At 46.3% G+C, this 19011-nt stretch overlaps 2 protein-coding genes across 14 annotated transcripts in view; both read left to right on the forward strand.

Moving 5' to 3' along the window:
• The first annotated feature begins 230 nt into the window (after positions 1-230).
• uros (uroporphyrinogen III synthase) lies at positions 231-2986 on the forward strand. 2 transcript variants are annotated; one of them, XM_019865781.1, is made up of 10 exons: positions 231-355; positions 619-692; positions 775-858; positions 940-1030; positions 1148-1222; positions 1512-1586; positions 1740-1823; positions 1954-2039; positions 2115-2213; positions 2289-2986. In XM_019865781.1, the coding sequence occupies exons 2-10, from the start codon at positions 630-632 to the stop codon at positions 2409-2411; spliced, it is 780 nt and encodes a 259-aa protein (XP_019721340.1). In that variant the 5' UTR covers positions 231-355; positions 619-629; the 3' UTR covers positions 2412-2986. The 2 variants fall into 2 exon arrangements, with proteins under 2 accessions (XP_019721340.1, XP_019721341.1); XM_019865782.1 differs by having other exon boundaries at positions 1954-2006.
• A 193-nt stretch (positions 2987-3179) lies between these two features.
• mmp21 (matrix metallopeptidase 21) overlaps positions 3180-19011 on the forward strand; it is a 35530-nt gene continuing 19698 nt past the window's right edge. For 7 of the 12 annotated variants that reach the window (XR_002167743.1, XR_002167742.1, XR_002167747.1 and 4 more), the window contains exons 1-9: positions 3180-3282; positions 3543-3712; positions 3796-4660; positions 4933-5072; positions 5158-5299; positions 5379-5636; positions 5790-5962; positions 6033-6342; positions 9636-9703. Coding sequence is in view for 2 of the 12 variants with exons in the window: in XM_019865780.1 (XP_019721339.1) it covers positions 3569-3712; positions 3796-4660; positions 4933-5072; positions 5158-5299; positions 5379-5636; positions 5790-5962; positions 6033-6338 (2028 nt within the window). In the remaining 10 variants the exon portion in view is untranslated. Of the gene's footprint in view, positions 3283-3539; positions 3713-3795; positions 4661-4932; positions 5073-5157; positions 5300-5378; positions 5637-5789; positions 5963-6032; positions 6617-7265; positions 7496-9635; positions 9704-14152; positions 14326-19011 lie in introns of those variants that run through there. The other 5 variants (XR_002167748.1, XR_002167740.1, XR_002167741.1 and 2 more) reach the window with 5 other exon arrangements.

The raw sequence follows: 19011 nt of genomic DNA on the forward strand, positions 1-19011 counted from the left end.
AAATGTGTTTCGGCCCTACTGACTTGCGGTAGCTCGTTCGGGGTCAATGGCGACTTGGGATAAACCAATCGCGCAGGGGTGACAGTTATTCAAAATGCGCTTCATCCACAATTTGAAGTCACACATTTGTTTTTGACTCTTAGAGAATTCGATTCATACTTTTTTAAAAGTACCCATTAGCTGCAACGCGCAAGTCATGCCTGGGAGAAATACGTTAGTCTACATTAAATTAATACGACTCCCCTGTACAATTAGTGGTCTCTTGGCGCTCAGCTGTATAATCAGGCTAGCAACTTTTGTTGGGTTTTAAAGAATAATGTTATCCTTGCGACCGTGGTGTAACGCAGACGCCATGGTACGTTACGGTTAATGTAAGTAGGTGGTTTCACCTCGTTGAATTTTGTGGCGTTATTGAATTAATTGTGAGTGGTTAGTATCACCCAAAATCATACATCCAAGCTAGGTTGTTATCAGCAACCTGACAGTTGGGTGTAGTTTGGGTTTGTGTGCATTCACGCCCTCAGTTCTCACTTCACTGAATTCTTTATGACAGCTCCATTCAGTTTCCCACAAATATCCAGTATATCCTCAATAATTTATGATATATAATCTCTACAGTCTTTCTCAAGATGAACGTGCTGCTTCTGAAAGAGCCAAATGATGGAGACCAAGGGTCTGATCCTTACAACCAGGTAGAGGCACGAAAACAATATCAATACAAACCTTCATTATTTTGTCATATTTTAATGCTTGTCTATTTTTATAATACCACAGGAAATGACGAACGTTGGCCTGCGAGCAACCCTTCTACCTGTGCTATCGTTTAAGTTTGTTTCACTAAACACCCTATCAGAAAAGGTGAGCAGCCATTTTGTTTGCTCAATTTAGTCTCTTTTGAATGTCATCTTACATTAAAGACAATTCCTATCTTCCCCAAAGGTTTTCCAAACGGAAAAATATGGTGGCCTTATATTTACAAGCCCAAGAGCAGTGGAAGCAGTGAAGATGTGCCTTGGGGACAGAAGAGAAGGTGAAACCAGATGGAGAACTTAATATGGACAACCCACCCCTGTTTCGAATGTGAAAAACAATGCAACAACTGTCACACAAGTGGAACAAAACTACGCTTTTGTGTCTTTTTCCACAGAATGGGAGCGCATAGCGAAAGACAAATGGAATGCAAAGTCCGTTTATGTGGTGGGGAAAGCGACGGCTGCCTTAGGTAAAGTCACCTGCCACCGACATGAACACGCGAGGTGCCGTTAGCACAGGTGACAACTTGTTGCGATGCCCTCTTTTTGTTTCTGAGCAGGTGAGGCGCCTTCCTGAAGTGTGTCCCACCTTCTTTTGTTGTTCTTTTACGACCTATAGACCTTTTCCTAATGTTTGTCAACAAGGCACCTGGTAGTTCTAAGTGGCAGGAAGAAGTGATTCACTGTTGCTGACTTAAATAGAAAATGATGGAAAAAAATTTTTTTTTTTTTTGTTTTTTTTCTTTGTCTTCCCTGCAGTACGCCGCCTTGGCTTGAACCCACTCGGTGAGGACACGGGGACGGCGGAAGTCCTGTCGCGTGCCATCATTGAACGTACGGTGGCGTGCTTTCAGAAGAACGGCTGGGTTATCTATTGATTAATTCAAGTTACTTGATCTGAATAAGACATTTATACGAAGGATTGTGATTCGTCAAGTTACCTTAATTACAAGTACTGCAAATTGGCACGCTTCCTTCTCTATGTAGGAGAGGACACCGGTATCCTCCCTCTTTTCTTCCCTTGTGGCTCCATCAAAAGAGAAGTTCTGCCTGTGGCTTTAAGGGAGAATGGTAAAATGTCCTTTTTATGAAATAGATATATATTTAAAGCAGATGGTAAAAAAGGATGTATCAATAGAAAATAAATAGTCACTGAACTCCAGTGGAACCTGTGATGATCACTACCTGATTCGTCCACTAGGGGTTCCCCTCGAGACGTTGACTGTCTATCAAACAGCCGTGCATCCTGACGTGGTGAAGAATCTTACAGACTATTTTGCTGCACAGGTCAAACTTAACTCTTGCTATGTTGTGCAATATATCAAGGCACAGTGGTTGGGAATCCCTGCTTGTCACCCTTAGGGCCCCCCAGCTAGTGTGGCCTTCTTCAGCCCATCGGGAGTCAACTTCTGTCTGCAGGCCTTGCGCGGGCTGGCCGGTGAGCAGCTTGCGCGAATAAAGGTAAATCTGGATGTACGACAAACATGGATAATGTAATCTCCCCGCAAAAAGACAAATGACAAATCTTGTCTGCAGTTGGCCGCCATCGGGCCCACCACGCGGGACGCCATGCTGGCGGAGGGTCTGAGCGTCAGCTGCACCGCCAAGAAGCCCACGCCGCAGCACCTGGCGGAGGCCATAAGCAAAGCGCTAAAATGACCATCTGAACTTTATCGGTCAAGTGTGTTTACCGGACACTATTAGGTACACCTAACCGTTATCAATTGGTTGAGGAGGACTATGTTCAGGTATGGACAAAAAGGCAGATGCAGTTCATGTCGCCATGAAACAAAAATGGCCGACCACCTATGCGCTTCACAGCATAGGTTCTAAATTGATTTTTGTGCATCCTGTCATGTTGAATGCGTGTGTGGGATTCCGTCAACTGGACACAATTGTGACGGCTGCTAATATTTAGGAACTAGTGTTCCCGTACATTTTTGTAATTTGCTACTATTGGATTCACCTATTTACAGATCTTTTTTTTTTTGTTTGTTTGCTGTCATATGTTGTACCTCTAAAAGTGTCTATTATTTGCTCGGATACCAATTTTCGCAAGATTTGGTGAGTATAGTGTGTTCACTAGCCCAAAGGTAATTTGTTTCCAAAATACAAATTTTTGTGTTGTCAATTTGACGTATTTTATGTAAATTGGTCACACCGAAAAAGGAAAAAGGTTCCCCACCCTGCAAGTGTACCTAATAAAGTGTCCTGTGAATGTCCATTTGAAATTATTCTCGCTAGTTTTGTCTGTCAATTGTATTAATTTGCACTGGATCCCAAACCCATGACATCTAAGTGGACATGATATTCTATTCGACTGTATATGGCGAACCTTTTTTTTTTTGTTGTTGTTGTCTGTGTGGTCTTCTTAATTCATTTTGCTTCACTCTTCAAAGTGGGTGTTCTTCAAAGTCCATTGGAAACCAGCGGAGCGTTATACAGTACGGCACATCCGCACAATTTGTCGCGAACAAGTTGAATTGTGTTTGCTTTTCACACAACGCTGTGGGACGCCCTCCCCATCCAGGTGAGCGCACCTGTGCCGGTTGGTCCTATAAAGCCACACAGCCAACATTTTTTTTTTCCTCCAGCAGACAAACGGACCTGAAACGCCACCACGATGCTGACTTCCATCCAGCTGATCACTTCTTTGCTTCTTTGGACCAGCACCGGCGAGAAGCTTTTCCACCATCGCGATCACTCGGATTTGCAGATGTTTGGGTGAGCGCACCTGTGCCGGTTGGTCCTATAAAACCACACAGCCAACAGTTTTTTTTTCTCCAGCAGACAAACAGACCTGAAACGCCATCACGATGCTGACTTCCATCCAGCTGATCACTTCTTTGCTTCTTTGGACCAGCACCGGCGAGAAGCTTTTCCACCATCGCGATCACTCGGATTTGCAGATGTTCAACGCCCAGCAAGCTCAGACCATAACGGACGAATACACAGCAGAGGTAAATGTCTATTAAATCATGAAAAAACAAACGTAGGAGTGGAGTGGACCCCCATAACAATGATTCATCCGTGTCTTGATCAGCTCTTCCTGTCGAGATACGGCTTCATGAAGCCAGTGAGGTGGGAGGAGACGCGGGACAGGTATGAGGATCTCGACGACAATAATGATTTCCTTGACGACCTCCAAGCGAGCATCCAGGAGGGGACCTCGGTGCCTCATTTCAGGGATCGCCCTCCTCCAGAAGGAGAAAACCAAGCGTTGACTGCAGCACTTAAAGACTTCCAGAGGCTGTCTGGCCTTCCAGTGACTGGCGCTTTTGACGACGCCACCAGAGAGGCCATGAACAAGCCAAGGTGTGGTGTCCCCGACAAGGAAATGGAGCTGGAACCGGAGGACCCTATGGAAGTGTCCAGTACTGGACCTGAACTTGAAGAGAGTCTGGCCTTGGATGTTGAAAACAGCACCACTTTAGACACTTTCAATGAGACTGACAGCAACTACACAACAAGCGACACACCCCCTCGTGTCGCTAATGACTCTGAAACAGACCCGGTGAACATTAACGGCACGGTAAGTGCTCTCTCTGACACCAACGCCACCAATTTCCGCGCCGATTTCACGACAAGCTCCTCCCGGGATTACCACTTGGCGAAAATGCAGTCAGGCCCAGCGGTGACACGCAGGAAACGCCACCTGGCCGCCCTGGTGACCAAGCGCAGGCGGCACAGGAGGGACCTGGGCGAGGCGGGCCACGTGGCCTTCAGCAAGAACGTCCTGAGGTGGCGGCTGATGGGCGAAGGCTACAGTAATCAGCTGTCCATTGAGGAGCAGCGCTACATCTTCAGGCTGGCCTTCCGCATGTGGAGCGAGGTGTCACCGCTCCAGTTCATGGAGGACAACGGGTCACCGCTGGAGGACATCGACATCAGGCTGGGCTTTGGCACAGGTGGGGAAAAACGCCTTGTTCAAACTCAAACTGGGTGCCACTTTTGCCACTGAGCTTTTTTTGTTGTTTATTTTTAGTTTTATTTTGGCGGTTAACAATTTTCTGATAGAAAACTATTCTACAAAGGAAAACTAGAGATAGGAAGATCCCGTTTGGGTTTCCAGATTGTCAGACTTTTCATCTCTTTGGCATTTTGAGCCATTTGACTGCAGAACAATTTTTGCGTTCCACACACTACAGAACATCATGTGATTAAATTGTGTGGCACCTAGGAAGACATCTTGGTTGCAATCAGAGGTTTGATGGCAGCGGTCAAGAGTTTGCTCACGCCTGGTTTCTGGGCGACATCCACTTCGATGACGACGAACATTTTACAGCGCCTAACACCGGCAGTGGAATTAGCCTCCTTAAGGTGAGTGTCAAGGGAACGCCTGGATCACGATCTTTGCAGCTCTTACATCCTGCCCGGACATTTTTTTTTTTTTTTTTTTTTTTAGGTGGCAGTTCACGAGATTGGACACGTTTTAGGGCTACCCCACATCTACAGACCCGGATCCATCATGCAGCCCAGCTACCTGCCCCAGGAGGCCGCTTTTGAAATGGGCTGGATGGACAGGAAAGCCATACAGAACCTCTACGGTGAGTATCGCCCGCCGTCCAGGTTTCGAATGGACACGGGAAGTCCTCAATTCAACCCACGTTTGGGTCTTGCCCACAGGCGCCTGCAAGGGCCGCTTCAGCACCGTGTTCGACTGGATCCGACGGGAGAGGAGCCCCTACGGGCAGGTGGTGGTCCGTTTCAACACCTACTTTATGAGGGAGGGCTGGTACTGGCTGTATGAGAACCGCAACAACCGGACGCGCTATGGCGACCCGGTGCCGCTGCGGATCGGCTGGCGGGGGCTCCCCGCGGATGGAGTGGACGCCTATGTGCACGTTTGGTCTCTGAAGCGAGACGATGTCTACTTCTTCAAAGGTAGAATTCCACTTTCTCATCCAATACTTTTAACCTCCATTAGAGACTGTCGAAATCTTCCAATATTTAAGCTAAGTGGTCATGTTCAAGGAAACCTGGGTACAATTCCCAATGTGTGATGCTTTATCAGTCCTGGACCACTTGTTGTGACAGGTACTCAGTTCTGGAAGTACGACAGCGACAATGACAAGGTCTTCGGACAGGACCCGGAGGGCCACCGCTATCCCAGGAAGATCTCCGAGGGTTTCCCGGGAATCTCCGGTCCCATTGATACGGCCGTGTACGACCGAAGGGACTCATGCATTTACTTCTTCAAAAACACCCTTGTAAGGATGTCATCCCGGCAGCAGATTTAAACATGGAATCGCCGTAAACTTAAGTTATGTCTTTTGACAGGTGTACGCCTTTAGCGTGGAGTCCAACGGTGTGGCGCCGGGTTTTCCGAAAGCCATCCAAAAGGCGTTCCCGCCGGTGTCTGGCGGAGACCACCCGGGCGGTAACATCGACGTTGCCTATTTCTCGTACGCACACAACGCCGTCTTCCTCTTCAAGGGCCGGCGCTTCTGGCAGGTGGTGAGCGGCCGCGACCGCCGCCGACGCCCCTTCCTGCCGCGGAACGGCCTGCTGCCGCACAAGGAAGTGGATCGGCACTGGTTCGACATCTGCGACGTCCACCCGACCGCACTCACGCTAACTAGATGAAGAGGTACTTGGAAGTCAATCCATTGATAACACAGTGTATCCTAAAGTATTCACAGCGCTTGTTTTGTTTTTTTTTTCCTCATTTCGTGACAGCCTTATTCCCAAAAATGACCTCCATTTAAATTTTGACAAAAACAACTATTTTGTTGGCTACAACAGAGTCAAGTCTTTTGAGCATGGAAAAAAAAATCTCATAACCCCTTTGCGACTCGAACCGGTGACTTCTTTGCCACTATCGATCAAAATAGTGTCCTTTAAATTAAATGTGACTGAAAAAAGGAGCCGTTGCTTTTCTCTGTGCCGTTTCCATTCCAACCTCATCATGCCAGTGCGGCGCAACACAAACAAGACATTGATTGGGGAATCGATACGTACCCGGAACACTTATTAATTCAGATGGTTTTGAAGGGGGCTGGGGGGTTGGCGGAGCGGTGCGAGACCCCCGGTGGGAGTCGGATCACAAGCCTAACGCTGCGGTCGAAATGAGGTATCCGCCAATGACTGCGATGAGAAAGAAATTAAAAGAAAATGAGGCAAATTTCAGAGGAAGATAAACACCATGGCGGCTGGGATCTTCACTTTGTCACAGTCTAACTATACAGACTTAAAACAAAAAAAAAAAATCGAGCGGAAAGGTCACATCATGGATGCGTGATGGAATCTGGTAGAATATGGCCAGTCAGAGTCTACGTTTGCGTTTGTGCGTCGTCGTGGCAGCCATCGTGCCTGACTGGACTCGCACTCACATCAACCTCATTATCATGCAGAAGGTTCGACAAAGACTCATTTGTTTTGGGTCTGTTTATTTGCACGAGCGGAGCCTGCCGTAGCGGCGGCGGTGGGGAGGGACGGCGGGGATGAACGGCTGCCCCGGTAGCACGTGTGCGCACTCGTCTGTATGCGCGACCCTCTCATGCTTCCATACAGGTGCGGGGTTTGCGTTTCGAGGATGCACATGAAAGGCAAAGAGAGGTTGCTTCATCTCCACTTCAGTGGAAGGAGACGTTGTATTATTCATGAACAAAGGAAATGAGCGCAGGTACAAAACAAATCACCATTTTTACGGAATCCTTTGGAGGAGCGGAGGGTGGGGCGACATTTATTTCGTCTTTTTGGTGGCTCGTGATGAAATGCCGCACAAACTTGTGTTTGGGGTAACGCTGCTACGTTTACCTCAGAATTTTTTTGCCCCTCCTTGGAAATAAAAAATCCAAATTGTTTGTGAAGAGTTGAGGTCGGAATCAGTTGGACACAAATGTCAAGTAATCTGGTCCGAATTTCCACCACCTTTATTTTTGAGTAGAGTCCATTCCATGGGAATTCATGCCATGTGTGTATGTGTGTGCTGCCCCCAAGATTTTTTTTCCTTTTTCATGGCCTCACTACATCTGCCAGCAAAGCGTTGAATAATTAAAGAAATTATCAGGCCAGGAGATCCAAAAGCCCCTCAGAAATGTGTCATGCCCCTGAGCAAAGCCTTGTTGGGAAAAAAATAAAAGCCCTGCCTTGTTGGGCGCGTAGAGCTGCATACCCGAGCCACATCCCGCCCACGAGGAGCTTTCATGACGCCACCGACGGCAAGCGAGCATTGACTGGCGGAAAACAGCGGGACGCCATGCATGTCAAGTAAATTTAGCATTGCGTCCCCCAAATGCCGGGCTCCTCTATTTTTTTTTTCTCCCCCGCCGTCGGTTTTCAATGTCGCTAGATTCCGGGCGAGCCGTTTTGCACAAAGAATGTGACTGACGCAACATTAATCTCCCTCACAAAACAGACGCCTGGCACGAGCGCGGCCCAGCGAGGTGGCGACGTCGCTCCCGATTTCTCAGTGCTCCATCACCCGGGTGTTCCACTCCCCCTCGCTACTCCTCCAAAAAAAATCTTTCGATCAAACAAACAACAACAAAAAAAAATCCAAAAAGCAGGGGAAGATAAGGAAGTTAGAACTTTCAAGAGCGCTCCTTTAACAATAAGGCGTGACCTACATGCGAGAGAGCCAGAGTGCAAATCCCAGTCAGATTCCAGCCTGATTTTGCGGGATGCGTTTCATGGAAAGTCTCTGCAAAAGAGGAGCGTGGCGAAAGGAACTGAGGAAGTTTTTTTTTTTTTTTGGGGTGAAAAAAAAATCAATTTACATCATCGATTAATCGCCGTCGACTTGAGCATCATGACCTTAGCATTGACTTCAAAGAGTCTGAAGTCATTCCACCCCTACTGCCCATCAAGGTGAAAAGCGTGCATAATTCATTGCAGCGCTTTGACACAAGTGAGCGGGGGCACATATTGGCCGACAGTGACATGCGGAATACTCCTCGTCCGACACTCCTGATTTCTGACAACTCTTGGCGTCGACGCTTTACCCCGCCGCGGTGAATAAAACAAATAAAGTTCCAATTGCAGCAGCATTTCATCACGCATCACACCATGCAAATGTGTTACATGACACTTTCCATTTGCAGGGAGGGGAGGGGGGAGGAAACGCGGCCAAAGCTTGGAAGGATTTTTTTTCTTCATGGCAATTTGTTAGCGCCATATGCCCGTTTGCCCGAGGGAGGGTGGCGGGACACCAAGGGCGCATGGGCTATAAGCCTGGCGGACGGAAAACAACAAGGCAAACTATATCATCATACACTCGAGGCGGGCAACCTCCTGTTACGTTTTTATCGACGCGCTCACCGGACACTTGGATTAGTCTCGCGCAATCTACACTCGTCGACTGTGGCTCTCCTTTCTCATGTGGGAGGGCATTTGTCATCAGACCGTCCTTATCGGTCAGCGGCGATGCACTTTCCGAAGTCACGTGGGCACTCGTGCTTTTTATATCGTACATGAAATTCATGACTCACAGCTGCCACTCAAAATGACAACGTCAAAGCCCTCTTGTACGTGCAAGAGGTGAAGGGTCAACTTGCAGCAGGGGCGGGATACGCTGAGACCAATTAGTGAGTGCATCCGGCAAGGTGGTGGCGGGGGCGAGGGAATCCGTCGCCTTGATTAGCTACTTAGCAAGGGGCTAAAAGCTACATAACGCATGAGGCTGCACAATGCTTAATTACAGCGGCGTGATTGAGATTCCTCATTCCGGTGTTTGATGGTGGCTCCCCGAGGGGAGGACGTGTAATTACAGACTTGTTTTCATTTGGACCAGCGTGCATTGTGGAGCAGGGATTAAAAGTCAGTATTGTCAAAGGCACACCTTCTGTACTCTTTGATGGAGGGGGGGGGGGAACAAAAAAAAATACAATACTGACTTAACCAAATAAAATATAAAGAATTAAACTATTTTTTTGCTTCCAGTGGACACGTCGCACCGTAGCTACCTGGAAGATGCGCTATTCTTCACTGAGGATAAAGAAAACATGTCTGTAAGTACTGATCTATTATCCGTCTACATGTGTTGCTCCATGGCTTGTGTTCAAATATATGTTGCCTCAACGGTTATAACGCCGCGATACAGATGCTATTCATTAGCCTTCTATGGTGTTTTACATTGTTTGTTAGCATTGGCCTCAATGGACTTATCAAGCAAAGCTATATGGTTGTTTAAAATGACAAACTTTTGGGGCAAGGGGTCAATTACTCACAGATTTTTCCAGATGCTTCCACTTTCTATCAAAGAATAAGTGGTAATCGGTTTTCGAACAAAATAAAGGCTGAGCCTAATTATGCATGGAAGCAGGTGCTGGCCAATTGTTACAGCAGAAAAATCGCACATGTCGCCCCTGAGAACATACAAGATGACATTGTTAGGGTTGTAAATGCAGGCGTACCTAATATTGTGAGGCTAAATGAGGCTTACGTTGGGAGCAGTGACAGGTGAGAAATTTATTTAAAAAAAACAAAAAAAAACCGACCAGATTCATCTTTCATGCTTAGGCAGAGGAAACCTTCTGTTCCCATTCCTGACTGGAGACGCAGCACATGACGGACGCGCTAATTGACTTTTTTTTATTGCCCAATCTTTACCGCCGTAATGAAGTCGGGACTGTTATGCTTCTCTCATTACCTTTTCATTAAAGATATGACCAGGAAATGGGGGTTGCCATAGCAATGCTCCGCCACCACCACCAGTGGGTATAACAGCTTGCATTGTTTACTCTTCTCACAAAAATGACCAAAACGTCCTTTTTTTTTTTTTTTTTTGAGATGACGTGGCTTTTCTTTTTCCCTGGGAGGCGTTTGTATTGCCTTCGAGATGTTGTTAGACCGCAGCATCTCGTATGCTGATTCTGTCTGATAACAAGGTGGCCATTTTAAGCAGTGTGGTTCCCAGCATGGCTGCGGGGCAATTCCAGTTGCGTCCGATGAATCCTGCTTAGGAACAAACGACGAATAAGAACATAAACCCATATTTGAGTGAATCTTTACTCTGGTCTGGGGGGCTCTGCACTTGGTGTCATTCTAGATATCGCTCGACTATCATCATACACTTCTGTCGACTGTTTGATAGCAAGGCAGCCATTTTGAGCCCTAAAGTAACGAAATACGGTTCCCAGGTTGCTGAAGCGACTTGAGTCTATGATGTGATGCCCTTTTTATTGATCACCCTTCAAATGAGACCATCTCGTCTTTTAATGAGCCCTCCCTCATTTATTTATTCGTTTATTGCTTAATCGTCTCCGATGCCATAAAACCGACGTGTCTCGTTCACAGTTTGACGCCGACGTCCATCTGCGTGTGCCAGAAACACTCTGTTAACGCCGGGGAGGGGAAATTAAACGGAAAAGTTAGCAGATGCCGTCGTTTGGAGAAATGTCTCCAGCATAGAGAGAGAGACAGATAGACAGAGAGAGAGAGAGAGAGAGAGAGAGAGAGAGAGAAAGAGAGGGAAAGGTCAATATTTGCTCAGCGGTGAACATGTGTAAACGAGCCTCATGCTTTTTTTTTTTATCAACGTGCCACCACAACTGGAGCGGAGGCAAAAACAAAACAGATCCCACAAATAAATAAATAAATGAATCAATATAATAAGACGATTCTGATGAGAGGCTCATAAAAGTCGGCCGAGAAAACTTGACCCGCCATTTTGGCTCTGAAAGTGAACGCTGTTTGAAGGTCTCTTCATTTGCATCCTACCGCCACGCCCTTGTCGCAATTCATGTACAGCGCTTGGGGGGTGGGGGGTGGGGATTATTATTCATCCTTAAGATTACCAACGGAGCAAACCCATAATAGCATTTGTACTCTGACTCACATGAATAATGCCGATAAAAGATGCACGTCAAATTGAAGGCCAAATCACTTTCAGGCAGTGTACTATTAACGAGGCGACAAGGCTTTTTTTTTTCCGAATGGGAAATTCTATACACTCACCTGCCATATATCAATTTGATGTAGTGATGCCCCCTTTTTATTTTTTTTTTTGACATATATATTTTGTCGACATTAGCTTTAAATCCAAATGAAAAGTGCACTCAAACAACCAGAAGCCTGATCTCAAATGCTCTTCTCCGATGCTTGAAGTATTTCAATTTTGTCACGGTTCACGACACAAAAAAATGCAGCTACTTGCCGATATTCAATTGACAGCCGCGAGGGACGTTTGGGCCCTGGATGTGATTTCATTATGAGCCCCACTCGGACTGGCTTAGTATGTACCATCGGCACCTTTTAACCCCGGGTGGCACCGGTTAATTACTTCGGCTCATTACAAGCTGAGCTGCCGCAAAAAAAAAAAAAAAATGAGGAGGCGGAAGCGTGTGGGTGTCGGATTTGCTGCTTGCTTACGCCGTGGAATTATTGCAACGCCTGGAAGTGGAATGACCACACACAAAAAAAAAATGTTGATGCATAGACTTATTACCCTCTGCACTGGTTTTCGTGACACTCTTATTTGGCAAGATGGTGGATGATTTTCCAATGATCATCCATCCATCGTGCTGCAGTTTTCCTTTGAAATCGTCCCCTCATTGACCCGTGAGTTTCCGGTTGACGACGTTTGTCTGCTTATCACCTGGCTCGTGGTTACCTCGCCGTTAAACCGACTCGGCGTGACCTATGCGTGGGCGGGACAGAAACTCAAGACAAAGGTCATGCTCACTGTTTACATTGTGTACATCTGGCGTCCCACGCTGCCTCTCTCTCGATCTGACACTTGAACCTCCCCCAAGCTCCCACTGGTTGAAATGTACTGTATATGGAACAGCGGGGAGGGGTGGGGGGGCTTCTTTTAATAGCGTAACACGCATATCCGTTCCTTTCAGCCCCTTTTCCATGTGCAGCCGATACAATTTAATCCCATTTGCCAGGCAATTTAAATTCATCCAATTTCACAGATTAACACTTTGTGCCACCTCTCCCATCCTGACACGAGAGCCGCCCCTTCGCCTTCCTTCGTACGTCGGCTTACTTCCTTCGGCGTGCACGGTTTCCATGGCGACCGTAATGACATCATTAAACCGAGTAATTCGTCCCTCATGGGCTTGAGTGTCGTGGCATCACCAAGTTGCACCCTTGTGAGGATAAGCGGATCGGAAAATGGATGGATGGAAGTTGCGCTACTATTCTACATTTTTCACCTTCATTTGATTATGGTTGCAAGGATTTTTTTTTTCTTCATGTTGGCTCTTAAGAAAACACTGCACTTCCTCTTCCAGTTGCCCGATTGTATTCCGGTGAGGCCTTCACCCGGCGCCGCATCAGGCATGAAAAAGTTAAGGAATGTGGCCGGAATGCACAATAAGAGCATCCCCCAACCCCGCCATCCCCGTCCCTCATCCCGCTTTACTGTCTGTTTCCGCTGCGTAAAACACTTGAGTCGCTGCTTTTTTTTTTTTTTTTTTTTTTAAATATTATATATATATTTTTTTTTTGCAAAAGAAAGGATGCGTCAGCAGAATCTCCACTACAACGTGAGAAAGCCTGACAGCGCAGCAGTCTTGTGTCACTGTCAATTCCCCTCAGTGTGGAATGGAGAGAAATGAAATGAAAAAATAGTCTGTCAGAAAGATGTGGCAACATCCCACAGTTTGCAATAGGGAGGTCGATGAAGACTCGTCGGGTTTTTTTTTCAACTTCAGAGGGAGAATTAGAGCCATTAAATGACTGATCTGCTCTGGAATTGAAAGTTTTTTTTCAATTTGAGGGCGTGTCGCATGATGGCATTCCATCCTCGGGCCCACTTAAATGGGCTCGTCAGTGGCGACTTACAGTGAGAAAAAGGCCTCAGGACGCGAGACAGGCGGAAAATTGCTGGAGAGCGACCAACATGTTCGAAGTGAGAGTCAGGTGTCAAACTTTACACCGCCGCTATGCCTTTTCGGAGGTCAAACAAGCTCACAATAACTGTGATGGGAAGGGAAAGCGGTGAAAAAGTAACACTGATGGTTTTAATTTAGCCCCTCCCGCCTCCCTCGAGCGAGCCTGATGATGTCTGCTTGGCAGCGCAAAAAAAAGTTATTAATGGCGCAATAACAAGTCAGCAAGCCCGGGCTTGGCATAGAAGCGCACGCTGTAATGATTTTTCCACACACGTGCTGAAAGGCTGATGTCCATTTTTCAACCCGTCCTCCATTGAGTTTGTTTTTTATGTAGCGATGGAGCAAGTGGCTCAAATCTTATGGCATTTCAGTGTTTGTTTTTAGTCCTTTGTGACAGTTGCAGCAGTATCTGGCTTTGCTGGGTTCTGCGTAAACTGTATCAACACCGAATGGCAAAGCAAAAAATAAAATCGACAAATGACGGCTCGTAACTGCAAAAACTGTCAATGTGGGGGCACTCTTAAGTCAAGGGACCACTACATTCGGCTGAAAAGATGACAGTCGTTAATTTTTCATTTTTTTTTTCTGTGCGTTTTTTCGGTACCTCCACACCAGACTGAGTGTCCCAGCACGCCGCCGCCCCCAATCTCGCCATACTCCGACCCAATTCTGCTGTCTGTTGGCTCCTGCCCGGCAGCACTATCGCTCGAAGGAAAACTTCTCACAACATGGTGACCCTTAGACGGTGCCAGAGTGCTTTTTGTACAGACAAAACAGAACTGAAAATGTAAAAAAAAAAAACCCTCTCTTTGGCTGCTTTGCTATATCAAGCACCATCTTGATCATTATGGTTGTACTTGGAGAGCTAAATATTTTCTTAGTTCCTAGTTGGTCTCAGAAATTTGCAAACCACTGGCCGACAGGGTCGAACTGTCTCTGCGTTTGATCGTCGACTTCCAAACAGAAAACGTCCCACCTCTCTTACAGCGCCAATACAAGCTCATTCATCAAAGACAGAATCAATATGACTCCAGTCATAAATGTATTTACCGAAGCTGAGGATAATGGTGTGTTAGTGTGCCGCGTGGCTTTGAATTGAATGTTTGTTGGAAGTGTCATTGATTCTGGGCGGCGGAGGGGTTAACGCCGCATCCGTATCCCGCCGTCTATTTCCCGCTCGCATTTTCATGTCAGTGATGATTCATGAAGGGGCGAGAGAGCGTTAACGGCGTATTTCTTCGACTCTCCTCGTGAACGACAACGCGTCACAAGTAAAAGATAAGGCTATGAAAATAAACAACAAGCGCTCGCCGGGGGGAAACAAATTGGGTGTCGCCGCAATAATAAAGTGCATTTTCCATCAAAGCACTCGAGAGTCATAAAACGTGGCAGGCGTCTTGGATTTCATGTGCAGCTTGTCGTTTTGAAAACGGCGCATTGTAATTGGAAAGGGTCCTTTTCAATCAGGGATGTTTTAACGTGCTCCCGCGTCGTGGAAATTGCCGCTATTTTGGGGAGGCCATCAACTCAACAGCCACTCCAAAATATTTACCCAATTTGGATGCAACACATGATAATCAACAAAAAAAAAAAATTAATGAAATGTTTTACTATTTTTGTAATTATTACATATCGTCAGTCGGGCGGAATCCTCTTATCTCCAAAATCCCCCGCCCCTTGATTGTTTGCATCGGTCCCCCTCTTTGATCCCATTTTAAAAAAGGTTAAAATGGGTTTCTCGTTTTCAGGGATTCTTTTTGAAGGGGCTTAACTTTTAAAAAGCCCCCAAAGTGTTTGGGTCTCCAGGAAATGAAAATAAGTTGGTCACCCATCAGCAGGAGAGCAACAATGAAACGAGCATATTAAATGCCATCGCTTGCTGACAGATTGCTAATGACGCGATGTTTACATGTTTGATTCTTTGGCTAAACAAAGATAAGACGCACTCGCCAGGGGAAAAAAAATAATTCCAAACACTAGCAAAGACATGACAGCTTTCTTCCTGGCGCGCAACAATGATAGCCTCATTTGCATATTAATGAGAGGAGGGAAGTGGACGGGAGGGAGTCATCGTGGCGTACATCCATAAAGGCATAGATATCATACGGCTGAAGGCAACGCCCTTGAGTTCATACGATTGGCGGAGAATGTCGCTGAGACGTTAGCATGTTGCGCCGGAGCATCAAAAGATGCTTTTCCTCATTCATATTTAAAGATAATTCCGAAAAACAAGCAAGCACCAAGAACTATGTCGTGCTCAATTGTGCAGAGAGTGTTAAATCTTTTTTTTTTTTTTTTGGAATTTCGGGTGTGGACGCGTTATGCAATTTGGAGTCAAGCATGAGTCGTCCTTGACTGACTGGAAGAATTTGAGGGCCTTAGTTTACATTGATGGTTATCTGGCGTAACTGAGACGTGCAGTTAACTAGCGACGGGAGTTATGCCGTAGACCTGAAAGGGCATTTTCCCTTCAAGTGCGCTGGCATGGGTGCTTTAGAGCGCATCGTTGCCTGCCGTGAGTGCAGGCATGTCACGGTGAGAAGGTAGAAGACCAAAAAGAAAAATTCCCAGCGTGTGAACAGGAGCTTTACTCACACGGACATACACAACTGTCCTTGGTGATTTTCTTTAATCATTCATGTTTGGTAGGGTCGTTAAACTCTTAACCGTGGTGTGTAAAATTTACAAGACATATTTACTTTCAATTTACAGGGACTAGGATGATTACGATTCGTATTTATTTGACGCGACTCCAAAGTATGGAGCACTTTAGGAACAACTGTCACTGCAACGGAGCTGTCATGAGACAGACATGGAAACAGGGATGTCAGTTTTGGGCAGCTTTTGGCAGGGGAGCGGGGTAAAGTTGACCTCGACAACAACTCTGTAATGCAGTGGGAAATTATTTTGATAAGATACGCCGACTGAGCATGATGAAAATGTGAAGATCCTTCTCCCTTAGAATTCCAATTGATCAGTGTAGTTGGCAGGGGCGACTAAATCCACCAAATGAAAGAAACATAGCGTCAATAATTCATTGGCAGATGTTGTGTCTCTCGAGGGCGGTGGCGTGCACACTACACATTGTTCAAACGGTACCTCCGCGATGGATAGGATGATAGGTAATAGTTTGTATGTCATCCTCGCCTAAATCTGCACAGCAGAAAACGGCTTTCAGACGCGCATATCAAAAATGACACTGCACTTCAGTTACTCAGTCCGCCAATTCAAAATGTGGGGTTGCTGTGGTATGTCATTCAGAAAGTACATGCTATTTTGCAACAAAAAGCAGGAATACTAAAAGCATTGTTAACTGTGAGGAAAGGATGATTGTCAAAGTGTGAATCTGCTTGAGTCTGAGATGCTTTGACCATATGAATAAAAAGAGGAGGGGGGGGGCTTCTTGGTGTATGTCATTGGCTTGAACGAGCCAAGACCCCGCCTTGATAAAAAAGAGAAGAAAACACACACACACCAGAGTTGCACATAGTGAGCAAAAAAAAAAAGAGGCGGAGGGGAGAAAATAAAGCGGACTTGGACTCGGCTTTTAATCAACAAGGAGGTGGCGTGTATCCTATCGGCACCTTTTAGGCGACCGCGAAAGCAAGAACAAGAAAAGGGAGAAGGTTCCAGTTTTTTTCCGGAAGGATTAATAAAGTGGAATCTTGAATTACGGATGGTGATGATGCTACCCCAGCCGTTGACCACCAAGACGACGACGAAGACGACGACCGCGACGTGCGCCTAGAAAAAGTCAACTTGCCTCCCCCTTTTCACAGTTCGTGAAGGTATAAGAAGCGAATATCGGTGTTTTAAATGAGTTCGCGGCGAGGTGGGCAGACAGCTTCGGTCGAGCGGCCATGTGCGGCCACCTTAACGCGGAGGGAAGCGGCGGGTCGGTCCGACTGACAGCGCGCCTCCCCCTACGTTAATGTCCGCCACCTTGTTCCATTAGCACCGTTGCGAGGCAAGGGCGAGCCTGACCCCACCGTCCCTCCATCTCAGCGAAAATAGCCAATATGTTAGCGTGGCGAAGTTAGTAATGTAGTCAGAAGGGTGGCCCCTGAAAGGTCGCACTCTGAGTTGTGGTCGTTAAATCGTGCAGCGAACGACGCCATCCTCTTGCAGCCCCCCCGCCCAGCGGCACCACCGCCACTAGCCCTCGCTCACTTTGGCCCCCGCGGTGGAGCTCATCGGCCGGGCGTCGTCCACAAGCCGCCAAACAAGCCGAGAAGTACAAAATGTTGCTCTTTTTCCCCCCAGTACTCATTTGTCGGATTTTTTTGGCCGGTGCTTGAAGTGCTGTAGGTCAAAAGTGCAGCTGACCTGGTCGTTAAGTCACAGAAAGAGATGCAACTCGACTTAAAAGGGTGTGACACTGTGACCGAGACTCTTATAAATACATAAAAACAATAGGACTAATGTTCATTAGTAAATGTTGCAGGATATTTGGGTAAACTCTTGTTGCAGGATGTCCAAATTGGCGTCAAACATCTCTAACCACAATCAAAATGGCTTCCAATCACTGAAAGAGGAGACAGCTAGCAGCTAAATTGTCGCATCTGTCATGTGGAAATGACCCTGACCTCGTGTTTTGTCAGATGCCCTTGCCATGACCTCTCCCTGGGTGATGAGGGAGGGCCTCCAGGTCTTTGAGATTTGCTTTGTTTTGATTTTTGATGCAGCATTTTATGCAACAAGCTAGTGTCTCCGCTAAGCGTTGGCCGCTGCGGTTTGCTGTCTTCTACTACCATCCTCAGAATAGTTATTTCCTTCCTCTTAATATTAGTCATCTTTTTGGGGGTGACCAACCTTCACACTTGGTAGAAACAACTGTACACTGACTCACCTACTCACAATTTTTTGTAGAGCATATCTGAGCACTCTTCTAGTTATTCAATCTTCTAGTTCTGGCCGCAAGTTGAACTATATTTTGGAGAGCAAAACTTAACAGTTTAAAAAAAATGCTCCTCAAAGCCTTTTGAAGATGCTGTTGTTGTCGGTACCACAGAAACGAAACCTACTGCAACAACATGCAATAGTATGTCTCATTCATTTGTGAATGGCGTGACAGTGGTCGTTGCACGTTTGCCGCCTAAGATAATGAGCTTTCTCATGTGGTATACAGGATGCATAATAAATGACCATATCTTCAGGCATGAAAACACAAGGAAACGACAACTCCTGTTTTTTTTTTTTTTTTTAACTTTACAATTTCACTAATTTGGGCCTCATCAGGCTTGAATCCGTTTCGAGATCAAACGATATCTGGTGTTTTTTTAATTATTTTAAGAGCCCGAAAGCAAACTAAATAATTATCTGTTGTGCAACGTTAAAATTTATTTTAGAGTCTCAGTAACTTTAGGTTCTGGTTATTTGTAGTTGCTGGAACTAAAAGACCATTTTTGGTCCCCACTAAATGACCCCGTAATGAAATAGGGGCTCAGTTAAGTTCCCCACTGGTCAAATGCATA

This window comes from Hippocampus comes, unplaced genomic scaffold (genome assembly GCF_001891065.2).
Source record: "Hippocampus comes isolate QL1 unplaced genomic scaffold, H_comes_QL1_v1.1 scaffold116, whole genome shotgun sequence".
Classification (NCBI taxonomy): Eukaryota; Metazoa; Chordata; class Actinopteri; order Syngnathiformes; family Syngnathidae; genus Hippocampus; species Hippocampus comes.

What these genes read in the sequence shown, in the direction of transcription:
- uros (XM_019865781.1), top strand. Translation starts at nt 630, where the DNA reads ATGAACGTGCTGCTTCTGAAAGAGCCAAATGATGGAGACCAAGGGTCT. An exon ending in GGTCTGATCCTTACAACCAG is followed by an intron (nt 693 to 774) that starts GTAGAGGCACGA and finishes ATAATACCACAG; the next exon opens with GAAATGACGAACGTTGGCCT. An exon ending in TGTGGCTTTAAGGGAGAATG is followed by an intron (nt 1,824 to 1,953) that starts GTAAAATGTCCT and finishes TTCGTCCACTAG; the next exon opens with GGGTTCCCCTCGAGACGTTG.